This window comes from Fringilla coelebs (genome assembly GCF_963513975.1).
Source record: "Fringilla coelebs genome assembly, chromosome: 3".
NCBI classification, from domain to species: domain Eukaryota; kingdom Metazoa; phylum Chordata; class Aves; order Passeriformes; family Fringillidae; genus Fringilla; species Fringilla coelebs.
The window spans coordinates 92,147,223-92,174,521 of record NC_140030.1 but is presented as its reverse complement, the minus strand read 5'-3'; the positions used below and the strand labels follow the sequence as shown (position 1 = coordinate 92,174,521).

Genomic DNA, 27,299 nt, shown 5'->3' with positions numbered 1-27,299 from the left:
ATCATGGTATACCTGTGGTATACCGTGGTATACATGGTATACAGCTGTGCTCTGGAGCCCCGTATCTAAGCGTGTGTCCTTTACTGGCCCAGGACACCTTTCTGAGCTGATTGTTTCAACCTCCTGGGCCCGTGGTCCCTGCCAGTGCAGCTCCACAGCAGAGATATCAAACCCAAGCCTTTCAGCCCTTTTGGGCACAGGGAACAACCCAGCAACCCAGCCACAACGTGTGGATGGAGAAAGGGGGCAGGGAGAGGGGAGAGAAAGAAATATGTGCTGGAAAAGACATGGCAATATTAGCAGTTATTCTTAAATGAGCCTCAGCCTTGCAAAGCCTGGGGACTGCTGCTGGAGACTGAATGAACTTTCTCTTGTTTTGCTCATGATACACTTCTGTGTGGGTGGGCTAACTGGATTTGAAGTAAATAACATGAAGATCTTTCCAGTAAATGAAAAACTGTTTTGCTGAGGGAAAACAAGCACTAAAAAAACCCCCAAACCAAACAAGGTATATTACTCTGATTACATTGGAAGTGGCACTTTTCTAAGCAAGATTGTAAGTCTGTGAAGAAGCAGGGTTCCCTTTGTGAGCCCCATTATATTAGCTAGCACACTTCAGCAACTCAGACAAAAGCCAGCAGGCCAAATACAACCCTACCATATTAAATTTGCTTTTTGTCAGTGGCTGAGCGAGATTATTTGCTTGTGGTTGGAGCCATGCAGAAGATAGCATTAATATGATTGTTACTGGTTGGAGAAGTCCATCCTCAGTGCCATTGTCAGAGGTCCATTACTTTGACACCAAAATATGAAGGCTCTGCAGGCAACACCTCAACACCTGCAGTGTTAGCAGTGTGCTCAGGTGAGTCAGGGCATCATCTGACAAATGGTGAGAAGTAGCAGGGCCATGTGCACGACACTCCACACTGTTCAAATGCGCTACAAATTGCAGTATGGTGAAACCTGACTGTCATGGAGTGTCCTGGGAAATGTACCACTGAATAAATCTTCCCCCCATCTATGTTACCAGAGCGTTGCTACCAAGCAACTGATGATCTGAGTGCTGACTGATCTGGTAAGTCCTGTCAGTACAACAGTAAAAGAATCCTTGGTTTCAACTGCTAAATAAGGTATGGGAGAGATGAATGATTTTTCAGTTGTGAGGCTTATATATCTGCAAGGAAATGTTCCCAGAGATAGTCCCCAGTCATCAGTGTCTCTGATTCATGACAAGAACTTCCAGGAATTCACTGCATTGAAAATATAACCTGGAAAATATAACTGAAAACTAAGCATTTTCAAGAGGGTTTTCTTCTGCATTAGTCAGAGTTTATGACTTTTGAAATAGGTTTTAATGTATGAAAAGTCATTTGTGTAAGATGACTTTTCACTTAAACTCAACAATCCCATTTAGAGCAGAGCATACCCAGAATGCTATAAACCTCTACAAACTGGGCTGGCATTGAAGCTCAGGACAGACAAGTAATCCTCCACAGATAATTAGCACAGAAAAATGCTTCTAATCTCTTTGTAGTCCAGTTGTATTTTTTGATCTAATAATAAACTAACCTTTAAAACCCCCCATCCTCATACATTTTAATTTAGGCTGCCCTGGGAATCTTGTATCTGTAATTTTTTTAGCTGGGCTGTTTTGGTTTGTGTGTGTGCTGTACATGGTCTGAAACACCTCTGTCCTCTGCCTGTGCAAGTGCTGCATAAACACCAAGAACTTGGGGCATAATTTATGAAAGCTTTCCAGTGGGGGCATGCTGGCATGCTTGACTTCACACACATGCTCAGGTTGCAGGTGTCATTGAGTGCTGTCACCTGTCCCTGTGCTGTCCTCGCCCAAGGCTGTAGCTCTGCAACCCTCTGACACAGCCTGGCTGTCCTGGGATTTGGTGGGGGTTTGGCCAATGATTCTAGGGATGGTTTTGCACATTTTTGCACTGTGAGAAGAGGCTGGGTGAGGAACTGCGGGCTCACAGAGGACACTGTGGCTGTGTGTGACTGGGACCATCTAGTTCAGCCCGCTGCAATGAGCAGGGACATCTTCAGGTAGGTCAGGCTGCTCAGAGCCCTGTCCAACGTGCCCTCGAATGTTTCCATGGATGGGACTTCCAACTCTTCACTGGGCAACATGGGCCAGTGTTTCACCCCCCTAATTGTAAAAACCTTCCTCCTCTTCTTGTCCTCCATGCCCTTCCAACTCCCGCGCCGACCCCTCATCCTTCTTCATCCCTCCAAACCCAGCGCAGCTCTTGTGGCTTTTGTGACTGCAGACCGCTCTGTTCTGTTCTGTTCCCAAAGGACTTGGCGAGAAATGAATGAGTAGTTCCAGTTTCCGCGCCGTTATTTGTCGGTACAAATTCCATCTACAGCAGCGAGTCCCCGCGGGGTCTGACGCCGTGCCGGTGCCGGTGCCGGTGCCGGTGCCGGTGCCGCTGGGATGCCCGGGCGGAGCTCGCAGCCCCGGACCGAGCGGGCTTCTCGTGGTCGCTATGGGAACGGCGGCGGGCGGGGCGCGGGGGGCGGCGGCGGCGGCTCCGCTCAACTTCGGGGAGCGGCGGCGGCGAGAGGCGCTGCCCCGGCTGGGCGCCGGCGGCGGGACGGGAGCGGGCACCGCGGTGAGGAAGAGGAGCGGGAGGAGGAGCTGGGGACAGGGGACACCGCCGGCGGCGGTGGCGGCGGGCGGGGTGCCCGGCGGGGCGGAGGTGGTGCCCCGCGGAGGGGAGCGCGGTCTCTGCGGCGAAGAGCCCGGGGCTGGGCTGTGCCCGTTCCCGGTGCCGGGGCAGCGGTCATCGCCCGGCCCGAGCGGCTCCCGGCAGGGCGCGGGGTGCGGCCGCCTCCGCCGGGACGGCCCCGGGGCGCCGAGCCGGCGGGCACGGCCGGGGGGCGGCGGGAGCGAACGCCGCCTGCAGCCTGCAGACAGTGCCAGTGCCCTCCGGTGCCTGCATTTCTTCAAAGGGCCGCCTCAGCTGCAGGGTAGAAAACGGCACAAAGTTTTCGTGGTTTGGAGGGACTTTTTAAACAGGGGCCGAAGTGCGGCTGAGCCGAGAGGGGCCGGCTCAGCCGGGAGGCTGTGAATGTGGAGGTAGCGGACCGAGCGCTAATCGCTCCAAAGCACTGCCGTAAGCCCAGCTGTTCTATCTCGTCACCAGGGCTAATCCATAGCCCGGCGTGGGTTTAAGCCTGCTGTGCCAGTTTAGAGGGCTTGACTTCAAGCCACGTCCTCCTCCTGGTACCCTCTCCGCTCGCCCTGGGTCCGTCTGTCCGCACGAGCAGCGGGAGCGCAGGTGCCAAAGGTGAGGCGGGATGGGTGGGCAGGGGAAGGAAGGGAAGGGGCCGGGGGCCCCTACAGCTCTCCCAGGTTGGGCTCGGGCACGGGTGCCTGGATGATGGATAAGCGCTGGGTAACTGGTTATGTAAGGACAGGCAGTCGAGGAGGAGAGCATGGTTTATGCTGCCTTATGTTTATGCCATATTTAAAATCTCTGATTAGACACCTGCCCTACTGAGTGTCTGCAGGGTGGAAGTTCGGTGTTCGTCAACCCCAGTGAGGTACCACGAAGGTCGGTCAGACAGCTTCTGAGTTATGGCAGTGTAACTAAGGCTAGAACACACCGTACATCTCCTAGCGCTGATACATTAATTAAAACCCATGTGAGGACAGTGCTGTTCATGCTCACAGAGGCTCTCTGTGCCTGCAGGTGGGACATGCAGCTATTCCAGGGCGGAAAGCATGAGCTTTCCCAGAGCTCTGCCAATGCTGTGGGTGATCTCAATAAAGACAGGCTTAAGTTTTCAAGCTGTAAATTTAGCATTCTTCTTTTGGTTTCTAATTTTAGAACAATGTATATTTTTAAGTAGCTCCTGTCACAATGATCAAACTTAAACGCTGGTCCTAGTATTCTGCAGTACAGAGAAAACTCTGCAGTCAGAGTGGGACTTTGAGGACCTTTGGTCAATATTCTTTCTGGTAGATGCCATAACTAAGGTTCAGTCCTGAACAGAAATGTACAGGGTATCTGCTAAACTGCATTCTCACCTGTGATGCAATGAGTTACTCCTGCTTTCCCAGAAGAATCAGTCCTCAGTCTGGATGGAGAATGCACATCCCACCTGCCCATTTTCCCAGCACTTAGTCTGGTCTTCACCATAATATATGAATAAAAATACTTCAGAGGACCTGACAACAGGTGGAATATGCCTTTGGGTCAGAGTTTCAATCTCTTTATATAACTCTATATATGACTATCTGCAGTAATTGAAACTCCAATCTGTGACATTATTGCCCCTTTAATAACATTGTGTGGTTAGTAGTAGAATAGAGAAGGATGAGCTGGGGATCTCTCAGAGTTTTAATTCTGAAAGCCTTTTGTATTGGAGCCTTCCATCAGATGCTATTAGAGCTTTATTGCAGAATATTTTTTTCTGGTGGTTTGGATGATTTTAATGACAGAAAAGCTCTGGGTCTGTGCTACCTTCTGAACTCTCATTTACACAGCTGAATGAATGGTGAAGAATACTTTACATCCCTCTCTCCTGACTGGAAACCTGGCTTTGTAGTCTGCAGAGATCAAAGCAAGGTGTAGAACTGAAGATGTGTTTGATCCACCATGGCAAGATCTGAGCGATATATAGGAGTTTTAATAACAAGTCAGTCAAACAGAGCAATTCATTGTGCTTTAACTTCCCGTCTTCTGTAGGTTTAGGGAACAGTTTAGCGTGAGTTGTATGACGGAGTGCTTTTATGGTTGCTAGTAGAAACATTGTTTCAAGCATGAGTGAGATATTGGCATGAAAATAGTCCTGTTTTTCAACAAAGGGAACTCGTTTGCTTTGATAAGTAGACAAACTGCAAAATGCTGCTCTGCTCCATGAGCAGATTTGAGTAGAACCCACCCTTTTGCTTTTGCAGATAACACAAAGATTATCTTCTGTAGGGAGTGCCAGGCATTAGGAGAGCTCCAAGCTATTGGGCCCTTCCTTCACTCTTTCTTTAAGACTGGATTTTCCTCTGGAGTTAATCAACAGAACTCTTGTTTATTTCAACGAGGCAAATCTGTTTTACACTTGTGCAGCTTTGCTCTAGATCATGAAGCTGTACCTGTTAGATCAGCTACCTTTCCTCTTGGTGTTTTGGTTAGTGACTGAAAATCATCTTTCTCATTCTTACCTGAACTTGGGGCCCAGTTTGCACTGAATTCTTGTTTCTTTACCCCTCTTGCAATCAGAATGCAGATGTAAAATGCATCAGATACTCTTGTTTTCTAGAAGATTGAAACTCTAAGAATGTATTACAAACTACACAAGTACTGGAGGAGATAAGAACAGTACTTCTAGTGTGTTCTCAATTTTAAAGGCTTTCATTTAAAAAAAAATCTTATGAGGGCTACCAGGTGTAGAAAATGTGACGTATTCTTATATTTCATCACTGTTGTGGTATTTCCAGAAGGCCACTCAACCTTTCCTTTGATAAAAATAGTACCACTTTTGTTTCTTTTCTGTCCTGCAGCCCCTTTGGTTGGCTCTGAGCGCCCTCCTGTCCCGTTTACCCAGCGGTGATTGTTAGTCATGCACCTTCACTAAAGGCTTGAGTGACTTGTGACTCTGCGGCAAGGACAGCAGACAAAGAGCCATCCCTGTCTCTAGTGCTGACCGTGCCAGCCTGCTGGAGCAAAGGGAATACAGAGGCAGCACGGCTGTCCCGCTCGTTTGGGAGCGGCTGATCCCGCTCGTTCGGGAGCGGCTGTCCCGCTTTTTTGGGAGCGGCTGTCGCTCAGGAGCAGAGCTGGCAGCAGCAGCAGCAGGGGCTGGCAGCCCGGGGCAGGCAGGTCGGACCGTGAGCGCAGCCGTGCTGGGACAGACAGACATTGGCTGGCATGCAAGGGCTGCTGGGTGCCACGGTGCCCTGTCACAGCTGGCTTTGCTCCTGGACACTGCTGTGAGGCTGTCCCCAAACGCCTGACACCACGAAGAGTTGACAATGAGATTGCATTTAAAGCATTCGCTTCATGCCCTGCGCTTCTGTTATTCAAAGCTCCTTGCTACTTGTAACAGGGTCATGTACCTGGAAACGTTAACCACTGTGATTTTCCATTTTTTTTTAGTCCAGAAATAGCTTGTGTCCATCACAACAGGGCAATCAGTGTGCTTACAAAGCAAAACACAGGTTTTACACTGTGGTCTCTAAGCAGACCCCTGAATGTCCTCCAAAGTTCTCTCTTTATTCTGCAGGTCAGAATGAGGAATGCTGCTGTGTTAAAATATCATGATATTTGCGCTGCTTTTAAACTTCTTGATTGACAAGCTCTACCTACTGCTTTTTCAGCATTAATTGCTTCATAGCATCTCAGGCTGAGGTTATAATAATTTCCACTGAAATTGCAATCACGTGGCAGGTAGCTGTAAACACCTTAGCCTTCTGTGTCACTGAGCAAGAAAGGAGATTTCAGACACATAGGAAGTAGAGTTCTTTGGGCCCTGGTAAAGTACAGTTCTCTGTTTGGAGAGGATAATGGCAAGTAAGTTAAAAAAAATCATAGAATATCCTGAGTTGGAAGGGACACAGGAGGATCATGGAGGTTCAGCTCCTGCACCTGCACAGGACATCCTGAAGTGTCACACCATGTGCCCAAGAGAGTAGTCCAAATGCTTCTTTGACTCTGCCAGGCTTGGTGCTGTGACCAGTTTCCTGAGGAGCCTGTTCCAGTGCCAGCCACCCTCTGGGTGAAGAGCCTTGTCCTGATATCCAACCTAAACCTGCCCTGACAACTTCAGGCACTGGGCACCACAGAGGAGAGGTCAGTGCCTGCCCCTCTGCTTCTCCTTGTCAGAAAAAAACTGCACTGAGGTCTCCCCTCAGTTTCCTCCTCTCCAGGCTGAACAAACCAGAGAGTGGTGGAGAACAAGGATTCTTTAACAAAGCTACAGTGGACTATATAAATAAAATTGAGAAGGTGTTGGCAGCAGTTTCTTAGAAGTTGCTAAGATTCTTTGGAACAAAATGAAAATATCTTCATCACAAAAAAAAAATAGATTTTGAGGTTCATCTTTGATGCTGTTGCTACTTAATGCTACTTCATACAGAGAGAGCAGCAGCATAGCCATGACCACAATTTCTGCCTGAGCAGCTGTTAAACATTGCATCAGTGAGCACAGAATTCAGAGATGGGTGCAGCCAAACCAAGTTCAATCTACCTATGATGACACCTTTTGGTATCTGAAGGACAGTAGACTTTCCTGGACCATGTAATCCAAATCTTACTAAAGAGGTAAATAATTTAAAACAGATGTTAATGTGCTCTGCAGTTTGACATTATCTCTTTTCCCCATGACTATGTGTCTTCTAAAAAGTACAATTATGGGGACAATTTGGAGATTGGACCCACTTTGGAAATAAATTTCCTTGTTTGTTACCCTGTGATGTGACATGTGTGGAAAAAGGCTAAGTGGGTATCTTGCATGAGCAAATTCTGCTCTCTGACTGTAGCTATAAGGAACTACCACCCCCAAGAAGGGAGGGAAGGCATTTCCCAGCTCCTCAGCCCAGCTTGTTGGCATACTTTGACTGGATGATGATGGATTTCTTGGAAATGTGTCTACAGCTGAGTGACAGCCTTTCTATTGACTTCACTGGATTATGGATTAGGCTTCTATCATGTAACCTCTTTAAGGCTTCTCCTGCTCCTACACAATCACCACACCCCCAAGGCTTTTAAGAGTCACACAGGATTGTCACAGCACTCCTGGACTGTGAAGGCAAAGGCAAACCACAGGAGACTTGTCCAACAGAGGACATGCCTTTACAGAGAGTCCTGTTCTACTCTCATTTTTATCAAAATGCACATTTCCCACCCTCTGCATACTCCTCTCCTGTCCTGGAGGGCATTCCAAGCTGGGGGCCGGGAGAAGGATCAATGGAAATGAATATTTGATTCTCAGAAATTGGTCTTCTATACACTAAACTGGCCCTGCTGATTGACTCATGGTTTAAGACTGTAACAAGTCTTAGCAAGTGGTGATGAAGGCTGGAGGAGCCTGTGTCTGTCAGGCTGGATGAACAGCCTCCAGCTGGCCAAAGACCAGCCAGAGAGCAGGCCAAGGAAACAGAGTCCCTTTGCTGGTGAAAGGGCTGGGGAGGGCTGAAACCCTGGGCAAAGAAGGTGAAAAAACAGATAAGGCACGTGAGTGTTGGCATTTCTGATGGTTCTTTGGTGCATTCTTTGGAACAAGAAGAGGAAATCACATGGGGAAACATGGGAGGAGGTAAAAACATGGAAGATGAGGTGAAATTGTTCAGAACGTGCCCTGAGAAAAGAATGGAGAAAGCTGCAAAGTACATGAGGAGAAAAATGCAGGAATTGCTGACAGCATAGAGAACAGTGCAGGAGTTTTGAAGAAAGGCAAAACTAACAGGAAACATTTCCATGAAAAACTTTCAGCAAGACTTACTAAAAATGACTAAAATTTGAAGAACCCCTCAGAGACTGTGAGAGAGGGGGAGAAAGCCAGGTATTCCAGACTTTAGCATAGCTAAGGTAAACATATGCTTAAACTATGCTTAAAACTCTGTGAGGTGCTTGGTCAGACTTGCAATCAACAATGACCTTCTGGACAAAGGTCTAGGGTCAATGACAGCAAAGTCTCAAAACCCAGGTCTCTTTCTGGAGTGGAACTTGTATAAACACCTCAGAAATTTTGGTTGAATAACACCAGAGTAGTTCATCAACTGGATTGTGACAGCTCCCAGGATAGCCTCTTAGAAGGAATTAGAAAATGGAATAATTGGGCAACAGAAAGATCTGTATTCAGCTGGGGCAATGCCTTTTTAAAAATAATTTTAATGTGAATGCTTGCAAAGTGTAAATTTGTCCTTTTCCCCAGCAAGAAGGTCAGGCTGTAACTTTTGCCTTTCTTTAGTTGTCCACATCTTGCCAACAGTCCTTTGAGTTTTTCCACATGGGAAAGCCATTTTGAGTCAGTTAATGATTAGCCTGCCTGTGAACTTTAAATTAAAACCAGCAGCCACAATTAATGGAGCCCACAGTATCTTCTGCAGGCTGCTAAGAGCAGCAGTGGGAAGAGTGGTGGCTCGTTGAGCCTGCTAAATAGACATGGCCACTTGCCAGCTCTCAAAAAGAGGAGATGATGGATGGGAGAAGGGGAAGGAAACAATCTCATACAAACAGGACTCCCTTAGGAGCAGCCAGCACAAGCTGCCAGTGTGCATGAAAAGCTTGCATGGGTTTTTCCTTCATTTGAAAACAGGCTGTTTTCACTGCAGGTGAGGTGCTCTCCTTCCTTCATAGTCTTCTCATCTGGAAGCAGACTTTTGGGGTCAGAGGTATCCATGTTCCCACACCAAAAGCAATTCTGGCTTTTACCAGAGCTTTCTGAAAGCTCTGGGACTGGTCAAAGCTCAGGTCCAGCAGGCCTTGGTATCAGCAGACAAGGTATCCAAAATATTTTTCTCTTTATTCTCTGTAATACTAGTGCTAGGTAAAATGGTTCTCATGCAGAATGCCTTGCTTTGAGGGAGACCTGTGGAACTAAAAATCATAAATGCAGTAAGAACAGCCCAGGCTCATGTAAAATCTAAGTCTCCTTGCTCTCTTTCCCAGTCTGACCACTAAATTCCCTTCTTGCTCCTTTTTTAATAAAACAGCTGGTGAGCTAGGAGGAGCTGGAAGGGCATTCCTCAGCTTCACAATTGTAATGCCTTATAGTGATTTACCCCTAATGCCACTGAAGTCAGCAGAGTTAAACCAGTGTGAAACCAGGTCATAGCCAGAATTAAAATACAGAAGGGCATGTTCACCTTCATCAGATAAAGGCACAAATGGAAATAATAATGGTACCTGTAACAGCTTACAGAAACTACTGTCATTACAGAAGCTGAATAGAAACAGGAGACTTTAAATGATTGACAGCAGCTTGTGGCCTGATTTGCCCCTCACTGTTGTTAGGGATGCACAAGGGGTGATCAGACCAAGGAAAAGGTCTTCATCCTTAATGCTGTGTGATGGTGAGTGGAGGCCACCACGTAGCAAGACCCAGGTACCTGCTGGAGTGGCAGGGTCACAGATTGGAAGCTGTCAGTGCCCCAGTCCCAGCCTGAGCCTGTTCCTGTGTCAGAGCTCTGCCTGCTGCCGTGGGAGCTGCTGGCTGGAGCACCCTGGCCATGGACACAGAGGGAAGGACTGGCTGCTGCTCCTCCTCCAGAGGACAGGCATGAGGCAGGGGCAGCAGTGATGCAGCAGCTGCTGGCCGTGACTGCTGCCCCCAGGATAAGCACAGCTGATGCTCAGGGCAGGCACTGCAGCCATCTCTCCTGTGCCAGCGCTGCAAACCAGCCCAGGTGCTCCTGTTTGCAGGGAGGGGAGAAGATCTGTGCCTCAGACTCTGAGGTAGCTGCACCTGTGACCTGTGGAAGCTTTCAGCCCTTTCATGTCTGCCTTCTGAGGAAACTGGTATTGCTTGCTGGGAGAGGTAGGGTACAGGACTAGAGAAACTAGTCCTTTGATGCAGTTTGGAAAACTTCCTGATTCTAGAAAAGTCCAAGCATTAGAGCCTGAAATAATTTCAGATGTGGGACACTGTACAGACTATGCAGGTTTTTGAAGCATTTTCCTATAATGGTGTGATTTATTTACATAGTATGAACACTTTGGAAAGTGAACAGGCTGCTTTAGGATGAGTGAATGACGCATGGAAGCATCTTTTCCTTGCAGTCATGGCAGAATGCTGTTGATCACTTCTCATCCAGGGAGTCTGGGAGCTCATGGCTCTCAGCTCCAGCAGGAGTGCTGTGTAGTTATGAGCTTTTGGTGATTTTTATTGTCACTAAAGGTGGAAGCTTAAATGAAAAACATATTTTTCTGTGTCCCAGTAGTGAGGATTTGCTCAGGCCTGCAGAAGCAGACTCCTTAATCCTTTGCCCTCGTGTTAACTTTTGACGCCATGTCCTGATTGGGCTGCTGCCAGGAGGAGCCTGTCTGTAATCCCAGCTGCAATCATTATTTGTGCCACCCCTGCTCCCCGGGGGCCCATGGAAGGGAGCAACACGGCACGTAAGTGCGCTGTGTGAAGAAACAGATGCTGTTTTTCTCCTGCTCAGCTCCCTAGTGCCTGTTTTGGGTTCCATTGTGTTTAAATACAAGTACAATAGGTAATAACTTTGTTCCATGCATTGTCGTCCTGAAGGGACAACGTGAAGGGATTGGCTGGGTGGGGAGTTAATTCCTTCTTTTTCTGAGCCAATTGATGCAGTTTGTTCTGTCTGCAAAGTGCTGGGGAACTCCCCAGCAGCAGAAACCTCTCACTTAGAAGTAATAACAGTTTAAACCTTGCTGTGCTTCTGCTTCCCTTTCAGAGCAGCCTCAGTGCCCTTGGCACTGGGGGTGGTGCTGAAGGAGTCTCCTGCAGCAAAGCAAATAATTGGGCTTGAGCTTGTAGAAGGTGGTGTAGCCTCTGCTGCATGCAACAACACATTTGCTAAATAAGGGTTCAAGCTCTGTTGGCCTTGTAGCTCAGGCCCCCATGAGTGCTGCCCAGGCAGGGCGAGCTCTGCTGCTGATGTTGTTACAGCAGCAGCAGCAAACCCACCCAGGTGTGTTTGGTTTGTGTGGCAAGGTTTTGGTAGTGATGGGGGCTACAGCATTGGGACACTGCCAGAAACCTCCCCTGTGCCTGACAAAGCAGATGCCAGATGGCTCCAGCAAGGACCTGCTGCTGGCCAAGGCTGAGCCCATCAGTCCAGCTGGCAGCACCTCTGGGATAACAGGTCTAAGAAAGGGAAAAAACAGAAGAGCAACAGCTGCTGGGAGACAGAAGGGAGGCTGTAGGAGGGCAGGAGCTCTAAATACCACAAGGTCAGTGGGCAAGGAGGGGCAGGAGGTGCCTCAGACAGTGGGGCAGAGATCCCCCTGCAGCCCATGGTGAGGCAGCTGTGTCCCTGCAGCCCATGGAGGTTCAAGGGGATGCAGAGAACCCGCTCCAGCCCATGTCCAAAAGAGGTTGTGACCCCATGGGAAGACCACAATGGAAGAGGCTCCTGGCAGGACCTCCTGGAGAGACAATCCCAAGGTGGAGCAGGTTTGCTGACAGGATTGGTGACACCACGGGGAACCCACACTGGGCAGCCTGTTCCTGAAGGACTGCACTCCCTGTGAGACACCCAGGCAGGAGCAGTTCATGAGGAACTGTAGCCCATGGGAAGGACTGACACTGGAAAAGCTCATGGAGGACTGTCCCCCATGAGAGTGACCCCACACTGGAGCAAAGGAAGGAGGTGAGGAGTCCTCCCCTTGAGGAGGAAGGAGCTGCAGAAACAATGTGAACTGACCACAACCCCCATTCCCTCTCCCTCTGTACTGCTTGGGTGGGAGGAGGCAGAGAATTTTGGAGTAAAGAAAGCAGAGCCTAGGAAGAAGAAAAGAGTGGGGGAAGGTGTTTAAAGATTTCGTGTTATTTCTCATTATCTAACTGTGATTTGATGAGTAATAAACTCATATACCCCCGTTGAGTCTGTTTTGCACCTGACAGTAATTGCTGAGTGATGTCTCTGTCCTTATCTCAAACCATGAGCCTTTTAATACATTTTCTCTCTCCTGTCCAGCTGGGGAAGGGAGTGATTGAGCAGCTTTGGTGGGTACTTGGTGGGCATCAGCTTCAACCCACCACAGCAGGTCACATAATCCTGCCTCCTCTCCAAGGATCCCCTGGCTGGAATGTCGCTCCCAGCAATCCTTTGACTCTGTGCACTGAGTTTTTACAGGCAGGGCTGCTGTGAGGTCGTGCCCTCCCGTGAGGGTTCAGCCAGGCGAGCCCGAGTCCTGTGTGTGGGCAGGAGAAGCTTGCCCAGCCCAGCCTGGAGGGAGCCAGGCATCCTTGTGACCTGACTTCAGGTGGCAGGACCGTGACTCATTTTAATTACGTGCTGGGAGGAAGTCGAGGGTGCCTCTTCACCCTGTGTCTCACCCTCTGAGCAAGCTGGCTGCTGCAGGGGAGATTTCTCAAGGTCTCGGGGCTCCAGCTGCTCAGAGTGACCCCGAGACGCCTTAGAAAGTCTCTTTTTCCAGCCTGGCCATCGAAGAAGGAGCCAGAGCTCTTCATTTCTCGTTCTCAAGGTTGTTCATTGTTTCTTATCTATAACATTCTTTCTCTGACCCACCGAGGTCTGTCTGGAAGGTCAGGTTGAGGCACACTGCCCGCCTCAGAAGCAGTGTTGTCTTTTTATACTAAAAACTATGTGTTCATTATTTACTATAACTTCCCAATACCTATCACCTATGTTAGACAGTGAGCTTCTACTCTAAACCAATCTAAAAGTGCCAACATCACCCAGAAGATGGAGGCTAGGAAGAAGAAGGAAAAAGGACAAGGCACGCCCAAATTCCTCCATCTTGAGACCCCGAGCCCCCATTCTGAAAACCTCAAAAATCTATTTTTCAGCCCATGACAAACTAACCATTATTCTACTCAAACTTTCCTGACTTGTAATTCTTCATATAAAGGTTGGTAATTTTTTCCATGGGTCAAGATCAAAGGCACAGGGGGCTTGGGCTCTGTGCCAAGGTCTCTGAGTCCCCCAGGCAGGGGCTGGAGTCCTCCAGTAACTCGGTCTCCTGCTGGGTTCGGGTTTGCTCCCGAGCAGGTGCACGGTCCGGACAGCTCAGTCCTCTCACGGGACAGACTGCCCAAGCCCCCAAGCAGTTCCCAGCTGCTGGCAGCCATAGCAAGCTTAAGGGATATCAGCTCTCCAGTGATTCTCAGCTCTTGGTGATTCCAGCTCTTAGCCTGCAAGGTGCCGCAGGGCGAGAGAGGAGAAGGCTGTTCTGGCATCCCACAGCGATGTCTTTTTGGGTGTTCTGTGAAGTTCCAGTGACAGCTCCTCCAGCCAGAACGGGCTAAAAGAGCCCATTATATAGGATACAGGGGGATCAGAAAGTGTCCAGTCGCCGGGGTTAAAGGAGAGTGGCCTCTAGGGTGACAGAGGGATAAGCAGGGGTCCAAAGGTGGAAGAGAGGGGCTTCTAGCTATTCACCATGACTTGGCCTTTCCTATCTTCCTGCTCTCCTTGCAGGCCCTGTGCCTGCTACGCTCCAGGGCAGCCAGAGGAATTTCCTGGGTTCCAACATCAAGGTGCCCAGCACCAATTATTTCCAAGGGGTTATCCAGCAGCAATTTTAACAGCAGACTGGAGGGCTGTGTGGGGAAGAGCGTTCTCAGCCGAGGTGTGTTGATGACGGCACTATTCTTTTTCTCTCCCTCTCCACCCTCAACGCGCTCCCAGCAAAGACACACGGAGCATTATGTCATTGGCATCCTGGTTCAGGTGGAACGAGCCCCCAAACCGCATTTCCCAGAGGAGCCCCACAGAGATGGTGGTGGAGACGCTGATGATGGAGCTGAGCTGGCAGATGAAGCAGGCGGAGAAGCAGCAGCGCGAGCGGGAGAACGAGTACCGCCGGATGAAGACGGGCGTGGACTACGGCTGGCTGGTCAGCTACCCCAAGCACGGCTACGACATCAGCCCCGGGGAAAGGCTGCAGCTGGAGGACATGTGCACCAAAATACATCCTTCCTACTGTGGGCCTGTCATACTCAGGTACCGTAAAAGATGGGATGATGAAGAGCCTGCCTTTCCCCCTTTCCTCTCTGTGATGTGTGAGGAGGGAGTGAGAGTTGCTTGGAGCGGCAGAACCGAAACTTGGCATCCTGTATCATGAGTCGTGCTGGCATTGTGGCTTTGTGAAAGAAGGGAAATCTAATGTTTTAAGTCAGTTTAACATCATTTCCCCCAAGAAGTTACAGGATGCTATTTCCCTCTGACATTGGCTTGAGTGCTTCGTGCTCCTGAGTAGGCAGAGCAGCGTTACCTTGCCTGATGAACAGGTACCATCTCAGTATTGTGAGGGCTCTTTTTTGCTTCAGACTTTAGAATCAGAGAGAAACTGACGTTTAAAGGGACCTGTGGAGGGATGTACTTCCACCTCCTACTTGGAATGGGGCCACCTTCAGAGTTAGATCAGGTTGTTTAGAGCCTTGTCCTGTCCACTGCTGAATATCTCTGAGGGCAGAGGTTCCACAGCCTCTGAACAGCCTCCTTTGGTGTTTCCCCCCTCTCACTGGAGCCTTCATTCCTGGATTTAAGCTGTCCAGCAGGTCTGTTGAGGCACTTGTCCCCAGTGTCCAAACCTAAAAGTGCTATTATTTTTTTAGCCTGTGAAGCAGGTGCTCCCAGAGAATGTCTCCCTTCCCTACCCTCCCTCTTACCCTAGACATGGAGTCATGGGATGCAGGTGAGGATGAGTTGGTTTGAACAGCCAGGTGATGCTTCTGACTTCTGCAGTGTAGATGTACACACAGCCTCTCTTTCTGTTGAGCCTTTCAAGTGCTGCACTTAGGGCTGCTGCCTGCCAGCTGAGTAACCTCCTGTGAAAATGCCTTTAGAAACTGATCTAAGCCTGCTGTAGCATGCAGACTGGAAGGGAAGGGTATGGCTCTTTTCCTTTTGGGCTGGCTGTTCTAAGATAAACTCTTGCACTTGGCACAGTGAAGGCAAGCTTGGCAAAGTGAGGAACAGTGACTCTGCAGTGCACCCTAGCCAAAGCAAAGTTGTGAAATGGGCCTTTACAACCAACTTCCCCTGTTCCAACATGTTCTTCAGTTGGGATTAGGGTGAACACAGTCCTTGCAGGACATATACAAGAGGGCTCTCAGCATCCTGCAGTCCCTCACTGTTTAAGCTGGCTCCTGTTTTCCCTTGGGTTGCAGCTGTAAAAGTGCTGGAAATAGCTGGTGCTCTGCCTTACAGTGGATGTAGCCAGGAAAGAATGCCAAAATTACCTCTCTAGCCCTCATCTTCCTTGGGGCTGAACCCTGGAAGCAACCTGGCACACAGAGCCTTGGCTCTTGCAAAGGTTGCCATGGTGGCAGAATTTGGGATCATTCAGTGACCAAAAGCTCTCCAGTGAAAATTTGCTGGGAACAGCACCTGCCTTGTGGTTGTATAACTCCAAGCTATGCTGTAAACAAGCCACTTCAAACCCTTGGGATTCAGAGCTATCTTTACCGTGCCCAGGGCCACTGAGCAAGGCCTGTCTGGCTAACAGGTTATTTCCAAGACAGCAGGCTTCATTTGCTGGAGCAGAGAGGCCCCAAGGTTCATCCTCTTCAGGAAAGTATGAAGCTGAACTCTATACAACTTGCTGCTCTGCTATTTGTTTTTTGTTTAATTGATACAGATCATGCAAGAGGTATGATTGCAGTGCAGCTTGTAATGGTTGTTCACTGTTGTTCAGGATTCAGCATACTGATGGCAGTAGATAAATGTACTCCACAACGTTGGTGGACTCTGTGTGGGCATGATTGAAAAAGGCTGAAACCATCCTCTTAAAACTCCTCTTACAAATAGGGTGCTGTCATAAATTGTATTACACTATGATTTGAGAAGTGGCATGTTTTACAGAGCTTGCAGAGCTTGCAAAGCCACACTAAAATAAACCCTGAGGATTTCATAATCTTTGTTGGTACAGTTGTGTGACTGAGAAGGGGCTGTCACAGCCACAGAAATGGTGGAACTGGATTGTGTCAAAGGTCTGGCTGATCTGATGGGCAGTCTGTGTGTGACCAGGGGCATCTGTGCAAGGAAAAGAGCAAAGGACAAGGAAGCAAATCCAACAGCAGGAACAATTACACCTCATATATAGCATCCAGCTTACTGTGCCTTGTAACTGGGAGACTTCTGGAGCCACAAGTGGACCTTCTATCCATAATTGGCCCATGTGGCTTTTTCTTTCAGTTGTTTATATTGTGGGAGCTTTTCTGTTTTTGAACACATGTAAATTTAAAACCTTTTGGCACCCTGTGTCAGAGTTCTACTCCTGAACTACAATTCTGTTACAAAAAACTGTGTTTTGCTTGTCTTAAGCTAGTGTCCTAGTTTTATGTAATAATCCTTTCATCTTGTGTTGGAAATGTTAAGAGTTGACCCCTCTTCTTTTCTACCTTCTGAGAGCTCTGTCATTCCTTGGAATTTTCATTGCTGGTGAGGAAACAAAGACAAATAATGGGGCTTGCCATGTTAGGAGAAAGAAAGAAAAAAAATAAAGAGCCTGCAATTTAAAAGAAACACAGCCAAAATTGGATAAATTCTCTTTTCAGAAAGAGAGATAAGATGGAGATTTTAGTAACTTCCCCAAAATTGCCCAAGATGAGTATAATAGGAATGCAATGAAACCTCCACATTTCCAGTGAAGTACTATTAATAATATCATTGCACTGCTGATATTTTTCTCAAGTACTCTGTGACTTCCTAATATGTAGCAGCTTTTAGAAAAATCTTCCACCAAAAAAAAGTTTGTGAGTTTGCTTTGGGAAATTCAAATGCAGAGCATGTACCCTACCAAAGCCCTTGGTTCTGACTGAAATAGCAAGCTTGATCCTTTCCCTTCCATTTGAGATATTTGAAGAGCTGAGGTCCTTTTTGAAGTCCTTTTTGCACTCAACAAGCACGTAATTCTTAAATAACACAAGTAGCAGGCATCTTGCAAGACTGCACACTTTGTTTTGTTTGTGTCATGCAAGGTCTCCTGCTTTGTGAGCCTCTGAGTTCACAGTCAAAGCTAGAACAAAACATTTTTATATGAGTTGTCAGAGATGTCACTTTGTTCTCTAAATGATTATCCAAATTGTCCTTTTCTGTGGGTATGGGCTCATTTACTGAGAGGCAAAGTTTCTCCAAATTTGTTTCTTCAGATGTGGAGGAGGCTGGAAAGGAGCACTTCACACATGAACAGGGGTTTTTTTCAGATCCAGATTGCCTATTTTGTGTCAATAGAAGCTTCTCTTTGAGGCTCTTGAAAGTCTGGAAGGATTCAAATACACTGAAATAGTATCAGATATCTGGAGACTCTGATTCACCTCCTGCAAATAAAGCCATTGCATTCAGGAGTGACTTTGCTTTAGGTTACTGGGTTAGAGATGGCTGTTTATTTAAAATTAAATCCTGGAGCCAGCTGAAGGAAATGACAGTGAGTTTGGTGAGGTCTGTAGTACCTATCTGCCCTGGTTAAACTGAACAAGTAGAATAGAATTTTGCCAATTAAAAATGCTGGATTTTTCCCATCTTTACTCAGAGCTTTAACCCTAGTCAGAGCTAGTTAAAGTCTGTTTAATTTCTTTCAGTTTCAGCAAAAGTGAAACAGTTGGTTTCTGTCCTCCTGTGCCCAGAGGGAAACAAAAAACTCCTTAGTATGGAAATGTAGACCTGCATATTGGTGATCTGAGTTGTTATCAATATCACAGGCTAAGGACTGTAATTTTATAAAGATTGTGTATAGCTGAAGTGACTTTCCTAGTAAGATTTCGTGTAAGACAAATGACTCAATCAGAAATGGATTTATTTACAATTACAAGCTTAAGTTTGAGGTGATGTGACATGAGTGTTGCAATTAGTGTGAATGCTGTAATTCTTGGGGAGACAAGGAACCTTTTCTAGCACAGCTGTTTGAGTGTTACCCTAGAACCAGAATTATTGCTCAAAATATAGATTCAGGAGTCAGCAGCTAATTATTAGCACTAAGCAACCCCACGTTTTCTTTGAATGACTAAATCTACTTAGAGCTCCCCATTCAGGCAGGCACTCAGGAATACCCTGAACTATAAGCACATTGTTTAAATCCATGGACTTTCAGTGGATTTAACAGGTCTTTAAAGTTCAGGCTGTACTTAGGGAACTTGCTGTATGGGGGACCTACAGAATAACACAGGCAGGTGACAGTGCTTTAAAAAGCAGTGCCAGGATGAGCCAAGCACAGCAGGATTCTTGAAATGTGACAGCCCTCTAAGGCAAAGGAAGGAACAAATTTGTTTGAACTGTGATTCAGACACTGCCTGGACTGGGGAATGTGCTCATCCCTGTGTATGCCTGTTCATCCTCCCCAGATCTGTGCTGGTTCAAGGTGAGTTTTTGTCACGTCTCAGTCGCTGTGTGACGTGCATGACGTGTTCCAGGAGAGCTACCAGCACTTCCATAGCTTGAGCCACAAATAAGATAGGAGGTCTGCTTCTGTGGTGAGTAAGGAAACCCTGTTGAGGTGTTTCTGGACATGGTTGTGCAGTTGCCTGGTTTGAAACTATCCTATGCAAAAGAGTAAGGCTATTAACCTGTGGTAGAGGACAGATGAGCCTTGTGCAATTTTGTGTTCTTAACCCCACTGAGCAGCTTTGTGTAGAGTTTGCTTCCCAAGATACGAGACCATACTCCCTGATTCCAGTAGTTTTCTGGTTTTGCATACTGGCTGTTCTGTGCAGAGGGCAAACTGCTGGAGCATCCAGCACATCAGCTGGTGCTCACTCATACCTGGGGAAGATGGCTTTGGTTATGTGTAGGTGCCTGCAGCAAAACCATCTTTTTCTTCTGATGCACAGACTGGTTTAGCTGGAGCTCAGCTCTGATAACCTGTCCATCTTTCCTGTTCTCAGTTTTCTGTTGAGAAATATTTGTGGTGTGCACTCCTTTAGGATTTCTACAGGAGCTTGTCCCTTACACAAACGTGCTGGTACTGAGTTAGGTGGGCATTAATAAAGGGGTGAACTTAGTTCATCCTGTTAGGGGAGAGAAAAGGATCCCCTTTCCCTTCTCCTTCAGAATCAGGGTGGCTTTCCCTTCTGTGACTGGCAGACAGTCTTTTGGATTGCTTTCTCTTTGTTTTTTAGACCTGCTAAAATCCTTACAAAGTAGTTTTGATGTTGGTCCTGAAAAGTTAGAGGTAAATCTTAACAGCAGAGTTGACAAAACTAAGCTAAGAAGAGTGCAAATGGGCAGATAGCTGTGCAGGTGGAAAGCTACCCTGATTTCAGAAAACTATTTCAGCTGGATTGGTTGGGAGTGTTTCCAGCGACCCAGGGCATTAGCATTAGAGCTCTCTGCTCAGGGGGAATATTTGCTGTCATATAATTCATTTCCCCTCTTGTACCCAGAGCCAGGCACTGGCCCATAATAGCCTGATGTGTGCTGCTCCCTGCTCTGGAGCCACAATCCAGCAGTAGGACACACAGCCTCAGAAAGTGGAGGCAGTGATGTTGCCTTTTGGGTGCACAATTGCCAGTACAAAAGAAGAGGATGTAATTATATACATATATATATGTATAAAATATGATAGCACCTCTCTTTAAAACACACATTGAGATAAAATAATGAAATGTCTCATTTTAGTTCACTTCTGCAATAGAAATCCTTTGAAGCTGCTTTCCCCGGTATAATAATAAGAATGTTGTGGAGACTTGAGTTTCTGTGGACTCACCTGTCTATGCTTCAAATAGGAAAAAGGGAAAAATATATTTATTGTGAAAACTGTATTTTGGGCTCTTTGATAATGAAACTGAAGTGCCTCCTCAAAAGGCAGAAAGGAAGTGTGCAATGTCCAGCAAATCCCAGTTCCTGCTGTTGTCTGCTAACCCTCAGCAAGAGACCATCTCTTTCCCTTTCAGGCACAATTCAGTTTGGTGTCACTGTGGCAGTGCTGATAAGCAGCATGAGCTACAGCACCTCAGAGGCCTTTTGCACCCAAACATTCAAAGTTTTGAGGGTTTTGGTGAGGGGGCAGAGGAGGGAGAATAAGAATTCATCCAAAGCGACTGAAACAGTTAAAGAACATTTTGGTGACTGGAAGGTTTTGTGTCAAACTGCTCTGGCTTGACACTGGAAGGACTGGTGCTTCTGCTGACACCGAGTTCCCTCACTGAGCAGCACTGGTGTCTCCACAACTGTACCTGTAGCTGCCAGTACTTGCTGGGAGAGGAATATCTGGGATACAGCAGGGTTTCAAGATGTGTGGCCAATTTCAGGCCTCCACAGTCAGAGTCAAAATACATAAACATAGAAAAAGTCTTTCTGGTTTCTCTTTGGCTTGCTTTCTGTCCCTATTATCTTGGGTATCCTTTGGCACACCATTAAGCAATGCAATTCCATATGTGCTAAACTCCTTCTTACATTCCTGGGGCTTTTCAAAAACCCAAGAGGCAATTTCTCATTCCATCAGCTTCTGCTGTATTGGGCTCATTTAAATACAGTCCTACTGTTTTCCATCCTTGTCCAGTTCTCTTGGAGGAAAATATCAAAATGCTTACCTTATACACTTTAGCTTCCCTGCAGTACAAATTCCTTGATTTTAGTGAAGTACTAGTTTAGCTCTGTGTCTGCTTGCAGGTATAATTTTACCTTAAGAACTGATTATTTATTAGAAGAGCAGCCATATTGCCATCTATCACAAATGCGTGCTATTACAGAACAATCAGAGTATCTGCATGATCAGAGGGTGAACCTTGGCAGTGGCTCCCACACTCTCCAGGCTGGGGACAATTCACCCAACAAGGTGTCAGCAATGGCATGATCTCTTTGTTGCCCAGCCAGTGGTCCATTCAGTGACTTCAAGAAAACTATTTTGCCCTGCATCTTATTTTCCTCACCTGCAAAATAAACAGTGGTGATTCTTCACTTCCTTGGTACTAAGCTAGGTTAATAAATTTTGAAAAAACTCAATTTTGAGCTCTTTGCTGAGAAGGCACTGAAGTAATTCAGTGTTATCTAATTAGATACAGCATTGTGCTGCCAACCAAGATGTTTTCAGCTGAGCCAGTCCATTATGTTACAGAAATTCATAGGAAGATGAAACACCACAGAAAGTTAAATATTGAAAGACTACCAAAGAAAGTGACTGGATTTTCCTTTGTCTAGAGGCCATTGGGTAATGCTGTCAGGAACAAGAAAGGAAGACAGGGGAAGTCGTGGGGCTTTCCCTGGTCTACCTTGAGCTTCTGGTAAGCTGCAGTTCAGGGACTGCCTCGAGCAATGATGTGCATTTGGACAATCACGTTTAATCAGCAGCGCTGGAGACATTTTCCACAAACTTGTCCAGTAATTTTGTTTCTTAAGCTATTAATAGCATTGAGTTCTGGTTTAATAGGTGTTGTGTGAAAAGAGCACTTCCTTCTGTTTCAAACTTGCCTTCTAGCTTTGTTTGGTTCTCCCTATTATTTCTTGTGCTTATAAGAAACAGTGATTCATCTCTTCCTTACATTCCCTGGCTTGCTTGTGATTTTAGAGACCTTGGGCATATCTTCATGGCGCCTCCTTGTTGTTGTTCCCTTCTGTCCTGGGAGTCCCATTTAGCAGGAAAGTGCAAGTTGCAGGCCTAGCACAGTGATTTGGCAGCAATCTGGAATTTGATGTTTTTAATCAAAGCTGTGCCTCGACTGTGCTTCCAGGTTCAGGCAAGTGGTTGCGGAGTACGAACCAGAAGCGCAGGAAGTATCCCGGCTCTTCCGCTCCGTCCTGCAGGAAGCTGCTGAGAAGATCAAAGAGGAGGAAGAGGCCAAGAAGCTTGCAAGGCAGTGGAACACAAAGAACAGAACCAGCCTCTCCTTAACAACATTTAAATCTCGCTCCAGGATTTCCCCATTCATCAGTGACATCAAGACCATCTCTGAGGATGTGGAACGGGGCACCCAGCCCAACAGGAGGGTTTGGAGCATGCCAGAATTTCGGAACACCAAGGATTTCTGACTCTGTACTGAATAAGGTTTTTAGACACTGATCTTTCAAAAGCCCAGTTAACCCTTTTTTAACTCTACTGTTTCTCCTTTTTTCCGTCTCTCTTTTCCTGCCTGTCTCTGTCTTGGAAGCTGTGTCCGTAGTAACCGCTGCTGATGCCTGCAGTCTGTGACACCATTTATTACCAAACATGGTAGCCTTTCCTGTAACTCAGTAGCTATTCAGTAACCTTAAGGACAAGGCTCACTTACTATCTCATTTTTATTACTGCTTTCTTGTGGAAAATGAATTAGGTTTGCTATGTCTGTCTTCTCCCTTTCCCCTCCAGCCTGGATGTAGTTATCTATAAAAACTTTTGGCTCAAGCTACTGAGAGCTGCTGCACCAATCTTGCTGAAAGCAAGACAGCCGCTTAAATGAGTGAGGCTTGCAGGATCAGGCTTGTGAGCTAAAGCTAGTATCTGATTTGGAACTGAACTTCCTTTTCCAACTAATAGCCTTCCTCAGTGCTACAACAAACTTCACAGGTAACCTCAGCACTGCTCTTGATCCACTTTTTTGCTGACAGTTCACAATCCAACCTGAGCAGAAACAGACCCAAGCTTTTTGAGATTAAAGACCAATCATGTTCCACAACCACCAGTTTATGCACGTTCAAATTTTTTGGGTACTTTCTCTTTTGTGCAGGCAGAACCCCCAGAACTTTGCACCTGCAGAGTAGATAGAAATTTATCAACCTGCTGTGTAGATACACAGGTGGATAACTCAGTGCTGTGTCAAGTGCTGTTCTGGGGCCTCAGTGCTCTGTGTTGCTGAGTGCTCCACCCTACACCCCAGAAATAAATCAGAAATCACCCTACACACTAGAAATTAATGTTTATGGCCAAGCCTGAAATATCTGTGTCAAGGGAAGGGCAAAGGGACTCAGCATTTATCTCTAGGGCTCTCTGTACAGTGGCAGCAGTGGAGATCATGTGAACTTTTTGCTGCTGTGACTGAAGTGCTCTGGCAGATGAAGGTTCTTCTGAGACCTTGGAGAGACAGGAAAATGCCACTAAGGAAAAGCTGCTAAGGCCCTAACTCAGCATTGGCAGGGAGAGCTCTCACCAGCAAAGGAAACAGCAGGGCACGCTGTGAAAGTCAAGTGTCCTGCAGAGAACCCAAGGGCAGGGATGCTTTGTGGTGACCAAGGGGAGATGGGGAACGAAGAGAAGGATTTGCCTGGATGACTGGCTTCTGGGGAATCATCTCAGTGGGGTATAGCCTCCTGGAGGACCCTGAAGCTTTGTTGTTCTTTTGTCCGTTTCCAGCTATTTTTCCCCTGGGGATCTTTGCAACAGCATGTGGGTTCTACAGCCAAGATTAAAACCCTCTGAAGCTGTGCCAACTCTGGGAAGAATTCCAGTGCATGAAATCTATCCTAGACTAGAAATGTGCAGCTTCTTCCAGAGATGGAGGAAGGCAGCATAAAACAAAGATCAAGATCAACCCCCTAAGAGCTCTGAGACTGGGATTCTGACTCTTCCTCTCTCCCCTCTGGGCTATGTAAGATTGAAGACAAGGCTTTCTTAGCAGCAGCAGGCTGCAATTTCTGTCCCTTGGTAAGCATTGCTGCCAGCAACCCTCCTAGGGACAGAAAGCAGCTCACTTTTAATCAAAAAAGTCAGGGCTTCCACATACAGCATCCAGTTTGGGACAGGCTATTCCAAGTTGAGGTCAGTGAGGGAGAGTTTAAAGCCTTCTGACAATCAGATTAGTGTTTTTCAGCCATATGTCCTTGTGAAGTAACGTGATTGCACACATGAAGTAAAAACCAAGGCTAGACATACTTAGCATAACCTTAGCTGTCTAGAAGATGTAGGATCTCTAGCAAGGGGTCACCGCAATTTGCAGAAACAATTCTTGTTTGGAAAAGAGTCAGCCATATTTTTTAAAATATATTTGCAAGCCACTGTATGGTACTGAAGACTGAGATGAGTTCATGAATTTCATGCTGCAGCTCTGGATTCATTTTATTTGCACTTATGTTCTGTTTGGCACCTTCAGTATTGACTGCATCGATGTGATGTTTGATGGACTGCTGGGAGACATGGGACCTTCTGCCACACTGCCACACAGCTCTTTGTCACAGTACAGTGTCAGCAGCATGCTCACTCTTTCTTAAGGAGAATCAGCAGTAAGTACCTTCCCTGCAGCAACGTTCTAAGCCAAGGAAATCCCTGACAGGTGTTCACACTATCACAGCGGCCTGTGATTGTGCTGTGTCCTTCATTAACAGCTTCCAGCTGGCAGACACTGTTCTGGTGCAGCCAAGGAGGCAGAGCTGACCTTTGGTCAAAGCCCTGCATGTTATGGAGGCCAGGCTGGGGCAGTGCTTGTGACAGCTGTTTTGCCTCAACTTACCTATCATTTATAATTCCACAATAAAACGTAATCCAAACTCTTAAACGGTATCTCTCTCCCTGTACCACTTCTGGAAGTTACACTAGGCTCCAAGTAGGATGGTAGAGGGATATTCAGATACCAAGCTATGAGAGACCTATTCTTATTCCATGCTCTCTAGTACTCTTACAGAGGTAGAAGTAGTACCATGTTTGCCTGCAGCCAGCTGCTTGGAGACTGACTGAACTCCTGCACTGTGTGTGCAGCAGGTACTGAAGCAGAGCTGGGAGGTGATCAGGGTGTGTGACTGCTGCACTGCTTCTGGTGCTCATTTTTCTTAGAAATGCTGTACACTGAACCTTAAATGATCCTTTGGTCTCAGCATGCAGCAACAACTATGCACTCATGTTTGCCTTGTCCTAATTCCACATTTGGCATGGCTAAATTAGTGTCAGTTCAAATGAGGAGCATGAAACTCCTGACTGTCACCACCTACTGTGCTATGGTCCCTGGCACTGGGCACACACAGGAGGCTAACCAGATTGTTTCTGGCTAAAGCCAACCCAAATGATCCACTGCAGGTGGCTCACAAACCATAAATCTGGACTAATGGTGGTGTGAAACAAACTCTCACGAAACTTCTGTAGTGTGAAGATCAGGTCCTCATTGGTAACTGTGTGACTCCACAGCTCTGTTCCTCCTGGGCTGCAGTACTTGCTAGTGTAGAAAAACAAACAACAACAAAAAAAAAATCTTGATGAGACCCCCTGATCTGTTTTTAGCACCTCCTGAAAGCTTGTCCTGTGTCTTAACTCTTTAAGGAGAATGAAACATTAACTATCAGCATGTCGTCATTAACAAGCAGAAGTGAACTGAACAAGAATCATTCTCAGTCCTCAAACATTCTTTCAGAACTGAGCAAGGCTTTTGGTATCAGCTCAGAGCATCACTGTGGCCCCATTGCTGACAGTGTTGTGCTGTCCAAAGGACACTGTCACACCCAGGAAGAAGCAGTCCTAGACTTGCTATACCTGCTAATAAGTAATGGCAGCAGCTCAGCCACACTGCCCAGCTCCCAGGGGCTGGCACTCCTTAGAGCCACTGCTCTCCTGAGGGAGGCTGTGCAGCCCTGCTCCTGTGGCTTCTAGAGATGAGCCTGGCCATGGGCTGTGGCAGCCAGAAAGGATGGGCAGGCAGGAGCTGAGGTTCCTCACCCACAGCAGCACAGAGTTCAGGCAGGTGTCATGCCATGGGGAACTGGAATAAGCTCTGAGGGAAATGCCTGTCTGCTGACACTGCACTGTTTATACATTTCAACACAGAACCTTGGAGAATTAAAGCAAAGCTATGGAATATAGAACAATTTATTTGTACTTGTTGTCTTTAATTAAAGGTCTCCTGAAATATAATCTATATCTAGATATATAGTCTATATCTAGCCAAACACAACAGCTGTTCCACTGCCCTACTGTGTATGTACCAAAGCAGGAAAGCACGAATGCTAAAGGCGCTTGATCTAAACAAAAAAACCTCCATCCTCTCTCTACAGGCTACACATGCAACTGCCCACCTTCTATCTTGCTACCTCTACAATCAGATCTCAAGGTATAAGGTGATAAATAACCAGGATTAAGCAATTGAAAAGGTCTGAAGTTCTCTGAAGCTACGTGGTCTGCAGATACAACTTTGAATCAAAGTCTTCATCAACATCAACGTGCTTCTGAGCACGTCTTACATTAACCAGTATTACCACAAAAGGAGATGACAGGAGAGACAAAATGGGTGTTTTGTCTCCAGATACTTTTGAGTCACTCTGCTGATTCCATACCTGATCCTGTGTACTGGAACACTTTAATATCAGCAGATGGCCCCAGATGGCTCAGAGCTCCCTGTGCTAAGCAATGTATATACAAAGCATGCATGTGTTTTTAACAAAAGGGAACCATTTTTTCCCCACACGAGGTATTACTGAAGCATGAATTGCATTGCTTAGCACATTCTGCACATCAGACAGATGAGTGGTTCCACAAGGGGACTGTGTGAGTACAGGGAGTTAGTAAACCACAGTGCTCTAGACACAGCCTTTAGCACAGAGTTACTCCTTGCCAGAAGCTGTGGACAAGCAAATCTGTTGCTGCTTACACTACTTCCCCCAGACACTGCTATAGGCCTTTCCCAGAAGGAAAACTAGTTTGAGTGAATGGCCACTCTGATATTCCTGTGTCCTGCTGCACCTCCCTGCTAAAGGATATGGCACTGCAGTTTTGCCCAAAAATCATTCTTACAAGAACTGGACTGCATCAGTCACAGTCTTCCTGCTTGTGCCCTGCAATAGAGGAAGGGCTATTAGGCCT

At 46.9% G+C, this 27,299-nt stretch overlaps 1 protein-coding gene across 2 annotated transcripts; it reads left to right on the top strand.

Annotated features, from left to right (window-relative positions):
- The first annotated feature begins 2,504 nt into the window (after positions 1–2,504).
- Positions 2,505–26,284, top strand: RD3 (RD3 regulator of GUCY2D). Of its 2 annotated transcripts, none has more exons than XM_084201719.1 (3): positions 2,505–2,627; positions 14,300–14,614; positions 22,279–26,284. In XM_084201719.1, the coding sequence occupies exons 2-3, from the start codon at positions 14,319–14,321 to the stop codon at positions 22,574–22,576; spliced, it is 594 nt and encodes a 197-aa protein (XP_084057845.1). In that variant the 5' UTR covers positions 2,505–2,627; positions 14,300–14,318; the 3' UTR covers positions 22,577–26,284. The 2 variants fall into 2 exon arrangements, with proteins under 2 accessions (XP_084057845.1, XP_084057846.1); XM_084201720.1 differs by lacking the exon at positions 2,505–2,627 and adding an exon at positions 2,884–3,305.
- The last annotated feature ends 1,015 nt before the right edge of the window (positions 26,285–27,299 follow it).

What these genes read in the sequence shown, in the direction of transcription:
- RD3 (XM_084201719.1), top strand. Translation starts at nt 14,319, where the DNA reads ATGTCATTGGCATCCTGGTTCAGGTGGAACGAGCCCCCAAACCGCATT. An exon ending in TGTGGGCCTGTCATACTCAG is followed by an intron (nt 14,615 to 22,278) that starts GTACCGTAAAAG and finishes CTGTGCTTCCAG; the next exon opens with GTTCAGGCAAGTGGTTGCGG.